General features: G+C 43.5%; 1 protein-coding gene across 1 annotated transcript in view; it reads left to right on the top strand.

Annotated features, from left to right (window-relative positions):
• Window positions 1-220: 220 nt before the first annotated feature.
• lhpp (phospholysine phosphohistidine inorganic pyrophosphate phosphatase) overlaps window positions 221-17930 on the top strand; it is a 34230-nt gene continuing 16520 nt past the window's right edge. Inside the window, exons 1-6 of the mRNA XM_055938185.1 lie at window positions 221-399; window positions 13311-13498; window positions 14597-14750; window positions 16205-16268; window positions 16586-16678; window positions 16884-16975. Of these exons, the coding sequence (XP_055794160.1) occupies window positions 269-399; window positions 13311-13498; window positions 14597-14750; window positions 16205-16268; window positions 16586-16678; window positions 16884-16975 (722 nt within the window). The 5' untranslated portion in view covers window positions 221-268. The remainder of the gene's footprint in view (window positions 400-13310; window positions 13499-14596; window positions 14751-16204; window positions 16269-16585; window positions 16679-16883; window positions 16976-17930) is intronic.

Below are 17930 nucleotides of genomic sequence, written 5' to 3'. Positions count from 1 at the left end.
GTCCTCCCAGGCCGTTGGCATGGTGCAGGAACAGATAGGATCTAAGTAGTGGAATGGGGTAGTGGGGTTTTAATGAGTGGTGGTGATGGTGTCCTGGGCGCTATTTCAATTTCTTAGAGGAGCAGGAATAATATAGAGAATTGAATGTAGGTAGGCTGGGACTGGCCTCACACTCCAGTACAGTAGGTGGCGCTGTAAGCACCTAAAAGTTGGATGCGATCCAGAAGTAGAAGAAGAATCAGCTCTTTCACTGTGTCACGTTTTCGTCATGGCAGCTACCAGCTGGAAAGACTCCGTCAAAAGTCTGAAAGGTGTGATTTTAGACATGTGCGGCGTGTTATATGATGCTGGAGAAGACGGCGGCACTCCAATTCCTGGCTCCGTAGAAGCGGTTAAAAGGTGAGGAGGTTAGGTAGGCTACTAGGCAGACGTCGGGCTATGCCCCGTATAGTTTTCAGAGTACGGACACTGTTTCGGGACAGTGGGTACAGGGTAAAAACATATTAGCTAGACTCCTTCAGATAGAAATGTTGCATGTATTTGACTAGAACATGCCTGAACGGGGCAACTCTAATGCCGATCGTCAGCCAGCAGTGAAGCGGCCGTGTGGTTGTTTCTGGTTTGAGATTGAGCTCATCAGTTCCTAGCCAACTCTTTGAGTTTTCACTCTTTTTCGGTATGCCCGAAACCAGTTGGAAAGCTTGCATTCAAAGTCTTTAGACGTGTAGTGTTTTACCTGACTGTCTCCGTCGGTAGAAGCAGTGAGAAAAGTGAGGTTTTATACATCAGCAACGAGGGGCTACAACGATTTAGCCTTTTAGATGAATTCATATTGAAATGTAGCAGCAGAACACACATGATCTACTGCAGAAACAGGGAAGCTCTATTCCAGCTCTACAACAGCTATATGACGCTCCTATTACACCTCTATAACAGCTATATGACGCTCCTATTCCAGCTCTACAACCGCTATATGACGCTCCTATTACACCTCTACAACAGCTATATGACGCTCCTATTACACCTCTACAACAGCTATATGACGCTCCTATTCCACCTCTACAACCGCTATATGACGCTCCTATTACACCTCTACAACAGCTATATGACGCTCCTATTCCAGCTCTACAACAGCTATATGACGCTCCTATTACACCTCTACAACCGCTATATGACGCTCCTATTCCACCTCTACAACCGCTATATGACGCTCCTATTACACCTCTACAACCGCTATATGACGCTCCTATTACACCTCTACAACAGCTATATGACGCTCCTATTACACCTCTATAACAGCTATATGACGCTCCTATTCCACCTCTACAACAGCTATATGACGCTCCTATTACACCTCTACAACCGCTATATGACGCTCCTATTACACCTCTACAACAGCTATATGACGCTCCTATTACACCTCTATAACAGCTATATGACGCTCCTATTCCACCTCTACAACAGCTATATGACGCTCCTATTACACCTCTACAACCGCTATATGACGCTCCTATTACACCTCTACAACAGCTATATGACGCTCCTATTACACCTCTACAACAGCTATATGACGCTCCTATTACACCTCTACAACCGCTATATGACGCTCCTATTCCACCTCTATAACAGCTATATGACGCTCCTATTACACCTCTACAACCGCTATATGACGCTCCTATTACACCTCTATAACAGCTATATGACGCTCCTATTACACCTCTACAACCGCTATATGACGCTCCTATTACACCTCTATAACAGCTATATGACGCTCCTATTACACCTCTATAACAGCTATATGACGCTCCTATTCCACCTCTACAACCGCTATATGACGCTCCTATTACACCTCTACAACCGCTATATGACGCTCCTATTACACCTCTACAACCGCTATATGACGCTCCTATTACACCTCTACAACAGCTATATGACGCTCCTATTACACCTCTACAACAGCTATATGACGCTCCTATTACACCTCTATAACAGCTATATGACGCTCCTATTACACCTCTATAACAGCTATATGACGCTCCTATTCCACCTCTACAACAGCTATATGACGCTCCTATTACACCTCTACAACCGCTATATGACGCTCCTATTACACCTCTACAACAGCTATATGACGCTCCTATTACACCTCTATAACAGCTATATGACGCTCCTATTCCACCTCTACAACAGCTATATGACGCTCCTATTACACCTCTACAACCGCTATATGACGCTCCTATTACACCTCTACAACAGCTATATGACGCTCCTATTACACCTCTACAACAGCTATATGACGCTCCTATTACACCTCTACAACCGCTATATGACGCTCCTATTCCACCTCTATAACAGCTATATGACGCTCCTATTACACCTCTACAACCGCTATATGACGCTCCTATTACACCTCTATAACAGCTATATGACGCTCCTATTACACCTCTACAACCGCTATATGACGCTCCTATTACACCTCTATAACAGCTATATGACGCTCCTATTACACCTCTATAACAGCTATATGACGCTCCTATTACACCTCTACAACCGCTATATGACGCTCCTATTACACCTCTACAACAGCTATATGACGCTCCTATTACACCTCTACAACAGCTATATGACGCTCCTATTACACCTCTACAACAGCTATATGACGCTCCTATTACACCTCTACAACAGCTATATGACGCTCCTATTACACCTCTACAACCGCTATATGACGCTCCTATTACACCTCTACAACCGCTATATGACGCTCCTATTCCACCTCTACAACCGCTATATGACGCTCCTATTACACCTCTACAACCGCTATATGACGCTCCTATTACACCTCTACAACAGCTATATGACGCTCCTATTACACCTCTATAACAGCTATATGACGCTCCTATTCCACCTCTACAACAGCTATATGACGCTCCTATTACACCTCTACAACCGCTATATGACGCTCCTATTACACCTCTACAACAGCTATATGACGCTCCTATTACACCTCTATAACAGCTATATGACGCTCCTATTCCACCTCTACAACCGCTATATGACGCTCCTATTCCACCTCTACAACCGCTATATGACGCTCCTATTACACCTCTACAACCGCTATATGACGCTCCTATTACACCTCTACAACAGCTATATGACGCTCCTATTACACCTCTATAACAGCTATATGACGCTCCTATTCCACCTCTACAACAGCTATATGACGCTCCTATTACACCTCTACAACCGCTATATGACGCTCCTATTACACCTCTACAACAGCTATATGACGCTCCTATTACACCTCTATAACAGCTATATGACGCTCCTATTCCACCTCTACAACAGCTATATGACGCTCCTATTACACCTCTACAACCGCTATATGACGCTCCTATTACACCTCTACAACAGCTATATGACGCTCCTATTACACCTCTACAACAGCTATATGACGCTCCTATTACACCTCTACAACCGCTATATGACGCTCCTATTCCACCTCTATAACAGCTATATGACGCTCCTATTACACCTCTACAACCGCTATATGACGCTCCTATTACACCTCTATAACAGCTATATGACGCTCCTATTACACCTCTACAACCGCTATATGACGCTCCTATTACACCTCTATAACAGCTATATGACGCTCCTATTACACCTCTATAACAGCTATATGACGCTCCTATTACACCTCTACAACCGCTATATGACGCTCCTATTACACCTCTACAACAGCTATATGACGCTCCTATTACACCTCTACAACCGCTATATGACGCTCCTATTACACCTCTACAACCGCTATATGACGCTCCTATTACACCTCTACAACCGCTATATGACGCTCCTATTACACCTCTACAACCGCTATATGACGCTCCTATTACACCTCTACAACAGCTATATGACGCTCCTATTACACCTCTATAACAGCTATATGACGCTCCTATTACACCTCTACAACAGCTATATGACGCTCCTATTACACCTCTACAACAGCTATATGACGCTCCTATTACACCTCTACAACCGCTATATGACGCTCCTATTCCACCTCTACAACAGCTATATGACGCTCCTATTCCACCTCTACAACAGCTATATGACGCTCCTATTACACCTCTACAACAGCTATATGACGCTCCTATTACACCTCTACAACAGCTATATGACGCTCCTATTACACCTCTACAACCGCTATATGACGCTCCTATTACACCTCTACAACAGCTATATGACGCTCCTATTACACCTCTATCAGCTATATGACGCTCCTATTACACCTCTACAACAGCTATATGACGCTCCTATTACACCTCTACAACCGCTATATGACGCTCCTATTACACCTCTACAACCGCTATATGACGCTCCTATTCCACCTCTACAACCGCTATATGACGCTCCTATTACACCTCTACAACAGCTATATGACGCTCCTATTACACCTCTATAACAGCTATATGACGCTCCTATTACACCTCTATAACAGCTATATGACGCTCCTATTACACCTCTACAACAGCTATATGACGCTCCTATTACACCTCTACAACAGCTATATGACGCTCCTATTACACCTCTACAACAGCTATATGACGCTCCTATTACACCTCTACAACAGCTATATGACGCTCCTATTACACCTCTACAACCGCTATATGACGCTCCTATTACACCTCTACAACAGCTATATGACGCTCCTATTACACCTCTACAACCGCTATATGACGCTCCTATTACACCTCTATAACAGCTATATGACGCTCCTATTACACCTCTACAACAGCTATATGACGCTCCTATTACACCTCTACAACAGCTATATGACGCTCCTATTACACCTCTACAACAGCTATATGACGCTCCTATTACACCTCTACAACCGCTATATGACGCTCCTATTACACCTCTATAACAGCTATATGACGCTCCTATTCCACCTCTACAACAGCTATATGACGCTCCTATTCCAGCTCTACAACCGCTATATGACGCTCCTATTACACCTCTACAACAGCTATATGACGCTCCTATTACACCTCTACAACAGCTATATGACGCTCCTATTACACCTCTACAACCGCTATATGACGCTCCTATTACACCTCTACAACAGCTATATGACGCTCCTATTACACCTCTACAACAGCTATATGACGCTCCTATTACACCTCTACAACAGCTATATGACGCTCCTATTACACCTCTACAACCGCTATATGACGCTCCTATTACACCTCTACAACAGCTATATGACGCTCCTATTCCACCTCTACAACAGCTATATGACGCTCCTATTACACCTCTACAACAGCTATATGACGCTCCTATTACACCTCTACAACAGCTATATGACGCTCCTATTACACCTCTACAACCGCTATATGACACTCCTATTCCACCTCTACAACAGCTATATGACGCTCCTATTACACCTCTACAACAGCTATATGACGCTCCTATTACACCTCTACAACAGCTATATGACGCTCCTATTCCACCTCTACAACCGCTATATGACGCTCCTATTCCACCTCTACAACCGCTATATGACGCTCCTATTACATCTCTACAACCGCTATATGACGCTCCTATTACACCTCTACAACCGCTATATGACGCTCCTATTACACCTCTACAACCGCTATATGACGCTCCTATTCCACCTCTACAACCGCTATATGACGCTCCTATTACACCTCTACAACCGCTATATGACGCTCCTATTACACCTCTACAACAGCTATATGACGCTCCTATTACACCTCTACAACAGCTATATGACGCTCCTATTACACCTCTACAACAGCTATATGACGCTCCTATTACACCTCTACAACAGCTATATGACGCTCCTATTACACCTCTACAACCGCTATATGACGCTCCTATTACACCTCTACAACAGCTATATGACGCTCCTATTACACCTCTACAACCGCTATATGACGCTCCTATTACACCTCTATAACAGCTATATGACGCTCCTATTACACCTCTACAACAGCTATATGACGCTCCTATTACACCTCTACAACAGCTATATGACGCTCCTATTACACCTCTACAACAGCTATATGACGCTCCTATTACACCTCTACAACCGCTATATGACGCTCCTATTACACCTCTATAACAGCTATATGACGCTCCTATTCCACCTCTACAACAGCTATATGACGCTCCTATTCCACCTCTACAACCGCTATATGACGCTCCTATTACACCTCTACAACAGCTATATGACGCTCCTATTACACCTCTACAACAGCTATATGACGCTCCTATTACACCTCTACAACCGCTATATGACGCTCCTATTACACCTCTACAACAGCTATATGACGCTCCTATTACACCTCTACAACAGCTATATGACGCTCCTATTACACCTCTACAACAGCTATATGACGCTCCTATTACACCTCTACAACCGCTATATGACGCTCCTATTACACCTCTACAACAGCTATATGACGCTCCTATTCCACCTCTACAACAGCTATATGACGCTCCTATTACACCTCTACAACAGCTATATGACGCTCCTATTACACCTCTACAACAGCTATATGACGCTCCTATTACACCTCTACAACCGCTATATGACACTCCTATTCCACCTCTACAACAGCTATATGACGCTCCTATTACACCTCTACAACAGCTATATGACGCTCCTATTACACCTCTACAACAGCTATATGACGCTCCTATTACACCTCTACAACAGCTATATGACGCTCCTATTACACCTCTACAACAGCTATATGACGCTCCTATTACACCTCTACAACAGCTATATGACGCTCCTATTACACCTCTACAACCGCTATATGACGCTCCTATTACACCTCTACAACAGCTATATGACGCTCCTATTACACCTCTACAACAGCTATATGACGCTCCTATTACACCTCTACAACAGCTATATGACGCTCCTATTACACCTCTACAACCGCTATATGACGCTCCTATTACACCTCTACAACAGCTATATGACGCTCCTATTACACCTCTACAACCGCTATATGACGCTCCTATTCCACCTCTACAACCGCTATATGACGCTCCTATTACACCTCTACAACCGCTATATGACGCTCCTATTACACCTCTACAACAGCTATATGACGCTCCTATTACACCTCTACAACCGCTATATGACGCTCCTATTACACCTCTACAACCGCTATATGACGCTCCTATTACACCTCTACAACAGCTATATGACGCTCCTATTACACCTCTACAACAGCTATATGACGCTCCTATTACACCTCTACAACCGCTATATGACGCTCCTATTACACCTCTACAACAGCTATATGACGCTCCTATTACACCTCTACAACAGCTATATGACGCTCCTATTACACCTCTACAACCGCTATATGACGCTCCTATTACACCTCTACAACAGCTATATGACGCTCCTATTACACCTCTACAACAGCTATATGACGCTCCTATTACACCTCTACAACAGCTATATGACGCTCCTATTACACCTCTACAACAGCTATATGACGCTCCTATTACACCTCTACAACAGCTATATGACGCTCCTATTACACCTCTACAACAGCTATATGACGCTCCTATTCCACCTCTACAACCGCTATATGACGCTCCTATTACACCTCTACAACAGCTATATGACGCTCCTATTACACCTCTACAACCGCTATATGACGCTCCTATTCCACCTCTACAACCGCTATATGACGCTCCTATTACACCTCTACAACAGCTATATGACGCTCCTATTACACCTCTACAACAGCTATATGACGCTCCTATTACACCTCTACAACAGCTATATGACGCTCCTATTACACCTCTACAACAGCTATATGACGCTCCTATTACACCTCTACAACCGCTATATGACGCTCCTATTACACCTCTACAACAGCTATATGACGCTCCTATTACACCTCTACAACAGCTATATGACGCTCCTATTACACCTCTACAACAGCTATATGACGCTCCTATTACACCTCTACAACAGCTATATGACGCTCCTATTACACCTCTACAACCGCTATATGACGCTCCTATTACACCTCTACAACAGCTATATGACGCTCCTATTACACCTCTACAACCGCTATATGACGCTCCTATTACACCTCTACAACAGCTATATGACGCTCCTATTACACCTCTACAACAGCTATATGACGCTCCTATTACACCTCTACAACAGCTATATGACGCTCCTATTACACCTCTACAACCGCTATATGACGCTCCTATTCCACCTCTACAACCGCTATATGACGCTCCTATTACACCTCTACAACAGCTATATGACGCTCCTATTACACCTCTACAACAGCTATATGACGCTCCTATTACACCTCTACAACAGCTATATGACGCTCCTATTACACCTCTACAACAGCTATATGACGCTCCTATTACACCTCTACAACAGCTATATGACGCTCCTATTACACCTCTACAACAGCTATATGACGCTCCTATTACACCTCTACAACAGCTATATGACGCTCCTATTACACCTCTACAACCGCTATATGACGCTCCTATTACACCTCTACAACCGCTATATGACGCTCCTATTACACCTCTACAACCGCTATATGACGCTCCTATTACACCTCTACAACAGCTATATGACGCTCCTATTACACCTCTACAACCGCTATATGACGCTCCTATTACACCTCTACAACAGCTATATGACGCTCCTATTACACCTCTACAACAGCTATATGACGCTCCTATTACACCTCTACAACAGCTATATGACGCTCCTATTCCACCTCTACAACCGCTATATGACGCTCCTATTACACCTCTACAACCGCTATATGACGCTCCTATTACACCTCTACAACAGCTATATGACGCTCCTATTACACCTCTACAACAGCTATATGACGCTCCTATTACACCTCTACAACCGCTATATGACGCTCCTATTACACCTCTACAACAGCTATATGACGCTCCTATTACACCTCTACAACAGCTATATGACGCTCCTATTACACCTCTACAACAGCTATATGACGCTCCTATTACACCTCTACAACAGCTATATGACGCTCCTATTACACCTCTACAACAGCTATATGACGCTCCTATTACACCTCTACAACAGCTATATGACGCTCCTATTACACCTCTACAACAGCTATATGACGCTCCTATTACACCTCTACAACAGCTATATGACGCTCCTATTACACCTCTACAACAGCTATATGACGCTCCTATTACACCTCTACAACAGCTATATGACGCTCCTATTACACCTCTACAACAGCTATATGACGCTCCTATTACACCTCTACAACCGCTATATGACGCTCCTATTACACCTCTACAACCGCTATATGACGCTCCTATTACACCTCTACAACAGCTATATGACGCTCCTATTACACCTCTACAACAGCTATATGACGCTCCTATTACACCTCTACAACAGCTATATGACGCTCCTATTACACCTCTACAACAGCTATATGACGCTCCTATTACACCTCTACAACAGCTATATGACGCTCCTATTACACCTCTACAACAGCTATATGACGCTCCTATTACACCTCTACAACAGCTATATGACGCTCCTATTACACCTCTACAACAGCTATATGACGCTCCTATTACACCTCTACAACAGCTATATGACGCTCCTATTACACCTCTACAACAGCTATATGACGCTCCTATTACACCTCTACAACAGCTATATGACGCTCCTATTACACCTCTACAACAGCTATATGACGCTCCTATTACACCTCTACAACAGCTATATGACGCTCCTATTACACCTCTACAACAGCTATATGACGCTCCTATTACACCTCTACAACAGCTATATGACGCTCCTATTACACCTCTACAACAGCTATATGACGCTCCTATTACACCTCTACAACCGCTATATGACGCTCCTATTACACCTCTATAACAGCTATATGACGCTCCTATTACACCTCTACAACAGCTATATGACGCTCCTATTACACCTCTACAACAGCTATATGACGCTCCTATTACACCTCTACAACAGCTATATGACGCTCCTATTACACCTCTACAACCGCTATATGACGCTCCTATTACACCTCTACAACAGCTATATGACGCTCCTATTACACCTCTACAACAGCTATATGACGCTCCTATTACACCTCTACAACAGCTATATGACGCTCCTATTACACCTCTATAACAGCTATATGACGCTCCTATTACACCTCTACAACAGCTATATGACGCTCCTATTACACCTCTACAACAGCTATATGACGCTCCTATTACACCTCTACAACAGCTATATGACGCTCCTATTACACCTCTACAACCGCTATATGACGCTCCTATTACACCTCTACAACAGCTATATGACGCTCCTATTCCACCTCTACAACCGCTATATGACGCTCCTATTACACCTCTACAACAGCTATATGACGCTCCTATTACACCTCTACAACCGCTATATGACGCTCCTATTACACCTCTACAACCGCTATATGACGCTCCTATTCCACCTCTACAACAGCTATATGACGCTCCTATTACACCTCTACAACAGCTATATGACGCTCCTATTACACCTCTACAACAGCTATATGACGCTCCTATTACACCTCTACAACAGCTATATGACGCTCCTATTACACCTCTACAACAGCTATATGACGCTCCTATTACACCTCTACAACAGCTATATGACGCTCCTATTACACCTCTACAACAGCTATATGACGCTCCTATTACACCTCTACAACAGCTATATGACGCTCCTATTACACCTCTACAACAGCTATATGACGCTCCTATTACACCTCTATCAGCTATATGACGCTCCTATTACACCTCTATAACAGCTATATGACGCTCCTATTACACCTCTACAACAGCTATATGACGCTCCTATTACACCTCTACAACAGCTATATGACACTCCTATTCCACCTCTACAACCGCTATATGACGCTCCTATTACACCTCTACAACAGCTATATGACGCTCCTATTACACCTCTACAACCGCTATATGACACTCCTATTCCACCTCTACAACCGCTATATGACGCTCCTATTACACCTCTATCAGCTATATGACGCTCCTATTACACCTCTACAACAGCTATATGACGCTCCTATTCCACCTCTACAACAGCTATATGACGCTCCTATTCCACCTCTACAACAGCTATATGACGCTCCTATTACACCTCTACAACAGCTATATGACGCTCCTATTACACCTCTACAACCGCTATATGACGCTCCTATTACACCTCTACAACAGCTATATGACGCTCCTATTACACCTCTACAACAGCTATATGACGCTCCTATTACACCTCTACAACAGCTATATGACGCTCCTATTACACCTCTACAACCGCTATATGACGCTCCTATTACACCTCTACAACAGCTATATGACGCTCCTATTCCACCTCTACAACCGCTATATGACGCTCCTATTACACCTCTATAACAGCTATATGACGCTCCTATTACACCTCTACAACAGCTATATGACGCTCCTATTACACCTCTACAACAGCTATATGACGCTCCTATTACACCTCTACAACAGCTATATGACGCTCCTATTACACCTCTACAACAGCTATATGACGCTCCTATTACACCTCTACAACAGCTATATGACGCTCCTATTCCACCTCTACAACAGCTATATGACGCTCCTATTACACCTCTATAACAGCTATATGACGCTCCTATTACACCTCTACAACAGCTATATGACGCTCCTATTACACCTCTACAGCAGCTATATGACGCTCCTATTACACCTCTACAACAGCTATATGACGCTCCTATTACACCTCTACAACAGCTATATGACGCTCCTATTACACCTCTATAACAGCTATATGACGCTCCTATTACACCTCTACAACAGCTATATGACGCTCCTATTACACCTCTACAACAGCTATATGACGCTCCTATTACACCTCTATAACAGCTATATGACGCTCCTATTACACCTCTACAACAGCTATATGACGCTCCTATTACACCTCTACAACAGCTATATGACGCTCTATTACACCTCTATCAGCTATATGACGCTCCTATTACACCTCTATAACAGCTATATGACGCTCCTATTCCACCTCTATAACAGCTATATGACGCTCCTATTACACCTCTACAACAGCTATATGACGCTCCTATTACACCTCTACAACAGCTATATGACGCTCCTATTACACCTCTACAACAGCTATATGACGCTCCTATTACACCTCTACAGCAGCTATATGACGCTCCTATTACACCTCTACAACAGCTATATGACGCTCCTATTACACCTCTACAACAGCTATATGACGCTCCTATTACACCTCTATAACAGCTATATGACGCTCCTATTACACCTCTACAACAGCTATATGACGCTCCTATTACATGTGGCGAGTTAGGTTCTGAATGGTGTTTAACTATGGAATGGGTTAGTCTCAGGTGAGTCTGGTTTCGGGTCAGTCTGATGTGTAACCTAAATGTAAAACATTCAAAACTGATAAGGGGGTGTGGTGGCAAGATTTCTCCAGAGCTGTCACTCACTGAAGCTCTGAATACATTATTTATACAATCGAATAAAATTAAAATTGATAAATGCATTGTGTAAACGTGCAGATCAGTTGAATGTCCTTCAACACATGCAGAGATTCATTGTAACCTAATGATTGGATTTGTTTCTATTTCTCTTCTGGGGTTTTGTTTTTTTGGTTCAGAATAAAGTAGAGAATGTGGTTTTACTGTATCTCTTCTGCAGTCTACCAAGGTTATAATGTCAACCCCTATTAGAACAGTAAACTCACCTGGACTTACAGCAGGTGCATGGAGGTTGTAGTTCTTCCGTATTAAATCATATCCTTGATTAATACGGAAGAACTACAACCCAATGGTAATCAAACCTCATCCCCTGGATAACTTTGCATAGCGCATATAAGGACGTGTTTGATGAATGAGATTAATGAGGTTATCAAAATGTCTTGATTAAATCCCATAACCCCCCCCCCCCAAAAAAAAATGAATTTACACTCAACTTGTCTTTTCATACTGACTGTGTTGATGACTACTTTGAGGAACATTTCCTGACTATGACTTGAGATATGTGGTTGTCTCACCTCACTAATTTAGGATGAATCCACTTACTGTAAGTCGCTCTGAATAAGAACATTTTGCCAAATGACTAAAACGTTCAATGTAAAAAAAAAAAAATGGATTACGTCAAAAGCTTTCTCCATACAGGCTAAAGGCCTCGGACCTGCAGCTGCGTTTCTGTACCAACGAGACCCAGGCCACACGGGAGGTGTTTGTAGCCAAGCTGCAGAGGATGGGCTTTGATATCTCTGTGTCTGAGGTGTTCTCCCCAGCCCCGGCTGCCGTGGCTGTCCTGAAGGAGAGGGGGCTACGACCCCACCTGCTGGTCTACGATGGTATTGATTAATCATGTTCATGATTTTGATTTTTTTTTAATGTAACCTTTTATTTATTTAACTAGGCAGTTTAAGAACCAATTCTTATTTACAATGACGGGCCTACACCGGCTAAACCCGGACGACGCTGGGCCAATTGTGCGTCGCCCTATGGGACTCCCAATCACGGCCGGTTGTGATACAGCCTGGAATTGAACCAATAATGCCTCAAGCACTGAGATGCAGTGCCTTAGACCGCTGTGCCACTCGGGGAGCCCGCAAATTATGTTCATTGTACATTAAGAGAATCTTTCCACAGCTCACAAGTTTTACACACACACAGCTACTCTTACCTAGCTAGTCTGGCTCTAAGTTACTCTGTCATTTGTTCTTCCTGATTCTGCCTCCCTGTGTGACTAAAGCTATCCAGAGTGTCTTCAACGTCCCCTCCTGGTATGAGGAACCCCTCATTCCGGAACAGGAGTAAACTGGTACACGTAGTCATGGCAGATCTAGTCGGGCAGTAAACAGCCACAACTCCCCAGAACTTTACACACAGAACCTCACAAGGAAAGCAACCTGGGTCTTCAATGACCACAGCCACTAAGTGCAAGCATCCTTCAATATTTTTTTAAAAACTTTATTTAACAAGGCAAGTCAGTTAAGAACAAATTCTTATTTACAATGACGGCCTAGGAACAGTGGGTGAACTGCCTGTTTTTACCTTGTCAGCTCGGGGATTCGAAATTGCAACCTTTCGGTTACTAGTCCAACGCTCTAACCACTAGTCTACCCTGCCGCCCCCATATGTTGCCGTCTGGTCGGAGACTAGGGTTGAAATGCGGGAACCCACTTACCCGGATTTACCGCCCAAAACCACTCCCTTTTCCCGGGATAAATCACTGAGAGATCCTAAATAAGTTGCTAAACTGACATGGAAATGATCAATGTCTGTGTTTTTATGTCTGTTCTCCTTTTAATGTAATCCAGAGCAGCCAAGATCATTTTCCATTCTGTGTTACTTAAATGGACAATAAAGTTTAAAACAATATTTTTTTTGTATTTGTCTATTTCTATGCAAAGTGATCATGTATACTGTGTTTGTTTGGTTCGTTGCAGGTGTTGTCCCTGAGTTTGACAGTGTTGAGAAGGCCAACCCAAACTGTGTTGTCATAGGAGACGCAGCGGAGAAGTTCTCCTACCAGAACCTCAACGATGCCTTCAGAGTTCTCATAGGGCTGGAGAAACCAGTACTGTTCTCTCTGGGCAGAGGGTAGGTACACACACACTCATAGGGCTGGAGAAACCAGTACTGTTCTCTCTGGGCAGAGGGTAGGTACACACACACTCATAGGGCTGGAGAAACCAGTACTGTTCTCTCTGGGCAGAGGGTAGGTACACACACACTCATAGGGCTGGAGAAACCAGTACTGTTCTCTCTGGGCAGAGGGTAGGTACACACACACTCATAGGGCTGGAGAAACCAGTACTGTTCTCTCTGGGCAGAGGGTAGGTACACACACACTCATAGGGCTGGAGAAACCAGTACTGTTCTCTCTGGGCAGAGGGTAGGTACACACACACACACACACACACATTTATACACTTTATTCTTTTATTTATTTATTTTATTTAACCTTTATTTAAATAGGCAAGTCAGTTAAGAACAAATTCTTATTTTCAATGACGGCCTAGGAACAATGGGCTACTGCCTTGTTCAGGGGCAGAAAGACAGATTGTCAGCTCGGGGATTCAATCTTGCAACCTTTTGGTTACTAGTCCAACGCTCTAACCACTAGGCTACCTGCATCCCCCCCTCTAACCACTAGGCTACCTGCATCCCCCCCTCTAACCACTAGACTACCTGCCTCCCCCTCTAACCACTAGGCTACCTGCCTCCCCCCCTCTAACCACTAGGCTACCTGCCTCCCCCCCTCTAACCACTAGTCTACCTGCCTCCCCCCCTCTAACCACTAGGCTACCTGCCTCCCCCCCTCTAACCACTAGGCTACCTGCCTCCCCCCCTCTAACCACTAGGCTACCTGCCTCCCCCCCTCTAACCACTAGGCTACCTGCCTCCCCCCCTCTAACCACTAGGCTAACTGCCTCCCACCTCTAACCACTAGGCTACCTGCAGTACCCCCTCTAACCACTAGGCTACCTGCCGCCCAGCTAATAATAATGGATAATAATGCTATTATCGTGTAGTGACAACCCAGTAATAAAGGCCTGATTTATTCTGAAATATATTCCTGCAGCTCTGCTTTAACCTTGAGGTCCACTGTGTTATCTTTATAGGAAGTTACCTACAGCTCTGCTTTAACCCTGAGGTCCACTGTATTATCTTTATAGGAAGTTACCTGCAGCTCTGCTTTAACCCTGAGGTCCACTGTGTTATCTTTATAGGAAGTTACCTGCAGCTCTGCTTTAACCCTGAGGTCCACTGTGTTATCTTTATAGGAAGTTACCTGCAGCTCTGCTTTAACCCTGAGGTCCACTGTGTTATCTTTATAGGAAGTTACCTGCAGCTCTGCTTTAACCCTGAGGTCCACTGTGTTATCTTTATAGGAAGTTACCTGCAGCTCTGCTTTAACCCTGAGGTCCACTGTGTTATCTTTATAGGAAGTACTACAGCTCTCTTTAACCCTGAGGTCCACTGTGTTATCTTTATAGGAAGTTACCTGCAGCTCTGCTTTAACCCTGAGGTCCACTGTGTTATCTTTACAGGAAGTACTACAAAGAGGATGATGGCCTGAAACTGGATGTTGGGGTTTACATGAAAGCATTGGAGGTGGGTGGTATTACGCTACACACTCAGAGTAGGTCAGTTTTAAATATATATATATATTTTATTTTTGCATTTTACAATTATGAACATTCAAAACAAAAATGAAAATATATTAGACAACAATATGACAGTGACAGTAACAGACGAGCGTATAAAATAATAATAATTACATATACAAAAATACAATAATAAATAATAATAAACTCACCTACTGTTTTTTTAAATATTTTTTTTAAGTCAAGGCACGTTGATACGTTCCCAGACCTTTGTGGGAACTTGAGATCATCTCTGTCAACTGTCTTTGTGTTTCTCTCCATCAGTACGCCTGTGATGTAGAAGCTGAGGTCATTGGGAAGCCAGACCCCATGTTCTTTCAGAAAGTTCTAGATGACATGGGGATTCAGTCACACCAGGTAGGGTTTTCTTTTTAAAAGTCCAGCTCATACATTAATTTATTGAGGATTCGGAGCCATCTTCCTGCTCTCTTTCTCTCTGTCTCTTTCTCTCTCTCTGTCTCTGTCTCTCTCTGTCTCTCTTTCTCTCTCTCTGTCTCTGTCTCTCTCTTTCTCTGTCTTTGTCTCGCTCTGTCTCTCTCTTCTTTCTCTCTCTGTCTGTCAGACTCTGATGATTGGCGACGATCTGGTGAATGATGTGGGCGGGGCGCAACACTGTGGAATGAAGGGTGTCCAAGTGAGAACAGGAAAATACAGGTAGGTGTTTGTTTATGTATGTTGACGTCCGTATGTTTGGCTTCACATCGTTGATATTAATGCAGGCAGAAACCAACAGTTCCATCAACGACCACAAGAGGGCGGTCTAACACAACATCCAAGTCTAAGTCAATCCAAAAAGGTCAAGGGGATACTGTGGTAGCTTAACTTGTTTTGGGCGTTTGTAAGGCTGTTGCGGAGACTGTATTGCTGCCACACCGGCAGTCCTGAGTCATAACCACAGTCAAAATCATGGTAAATCTCTTCTAATGCATCATGCAGCCCACATATTGTTTGATTTCCAGGGTACAGTAGAGTATTAGACCCACATATGGTTTGATGTCCAGGGTACAGAAGAGTTTTAGACCCACATATGGTTTGATATCCAGGGTACAGTAGAGTATTAGACCCACATATGGTTTGATGTCCAGGGTACAGTAGAGTATTAGACCCACATATGGTTTGATGTCCAGGGTACAGTAGAGTATTAGACCCACATATGGTTTGATGTCCAGGGTACAGTAGAGTATTAGACCCACATATGGTTTGATGTCCAGGGTACAGAAGAGTTTTAGACCCACATATGGTTTGATATCCAGGGTACAGTAGAGTATTAGACCCACATGTGGTTTGATGTCCAGGGTACAGTAGAGTATTAGACCCACATATGGTTTGATGTCCAGGGTACAGTAGAGTATTAGACCCACATATGGTTTGATGTCCAGGGTACAGTAGAGTATTAGACCCACATATGGTTTGATGTCCAGGGTACAGTAGAGTATTAGACCCACATATGGTTTGATGTCCAGGGTACAGTAGAGTATTAGTCTAAAGAGTCCCCATGGAGAGAACTTTTTGGTCCAAGTCTTACTCCGTGTCTGTGAAACTGATCATTATAGTTTTGTTTATTTTAATAAGAATATGCTGAAAATGTCTTTATGTTATCCAAATGTTA

The sequence above is a fragment of the Salvelinus fontinalis genome, chromosome 1, assembly GCF_029448725.1.
Source record: "Salvelinus fontinalis isolate EN_2023a chromosome 1, ASM2944872v1, whole genome shotgun sequence".
NCBI classification, from domain to species: Eukaryota; Metazoa; Chordata; class Actinopteri; order Salmoniformes; family Salmonidae; genus Salvelinus; species Salvelinus fontinalis.
The sequence above is the reverse complement of the archived record's forward strand: the minus strand, read 5'-3'. Positions and strand labels throughout refer to the sequence as shown.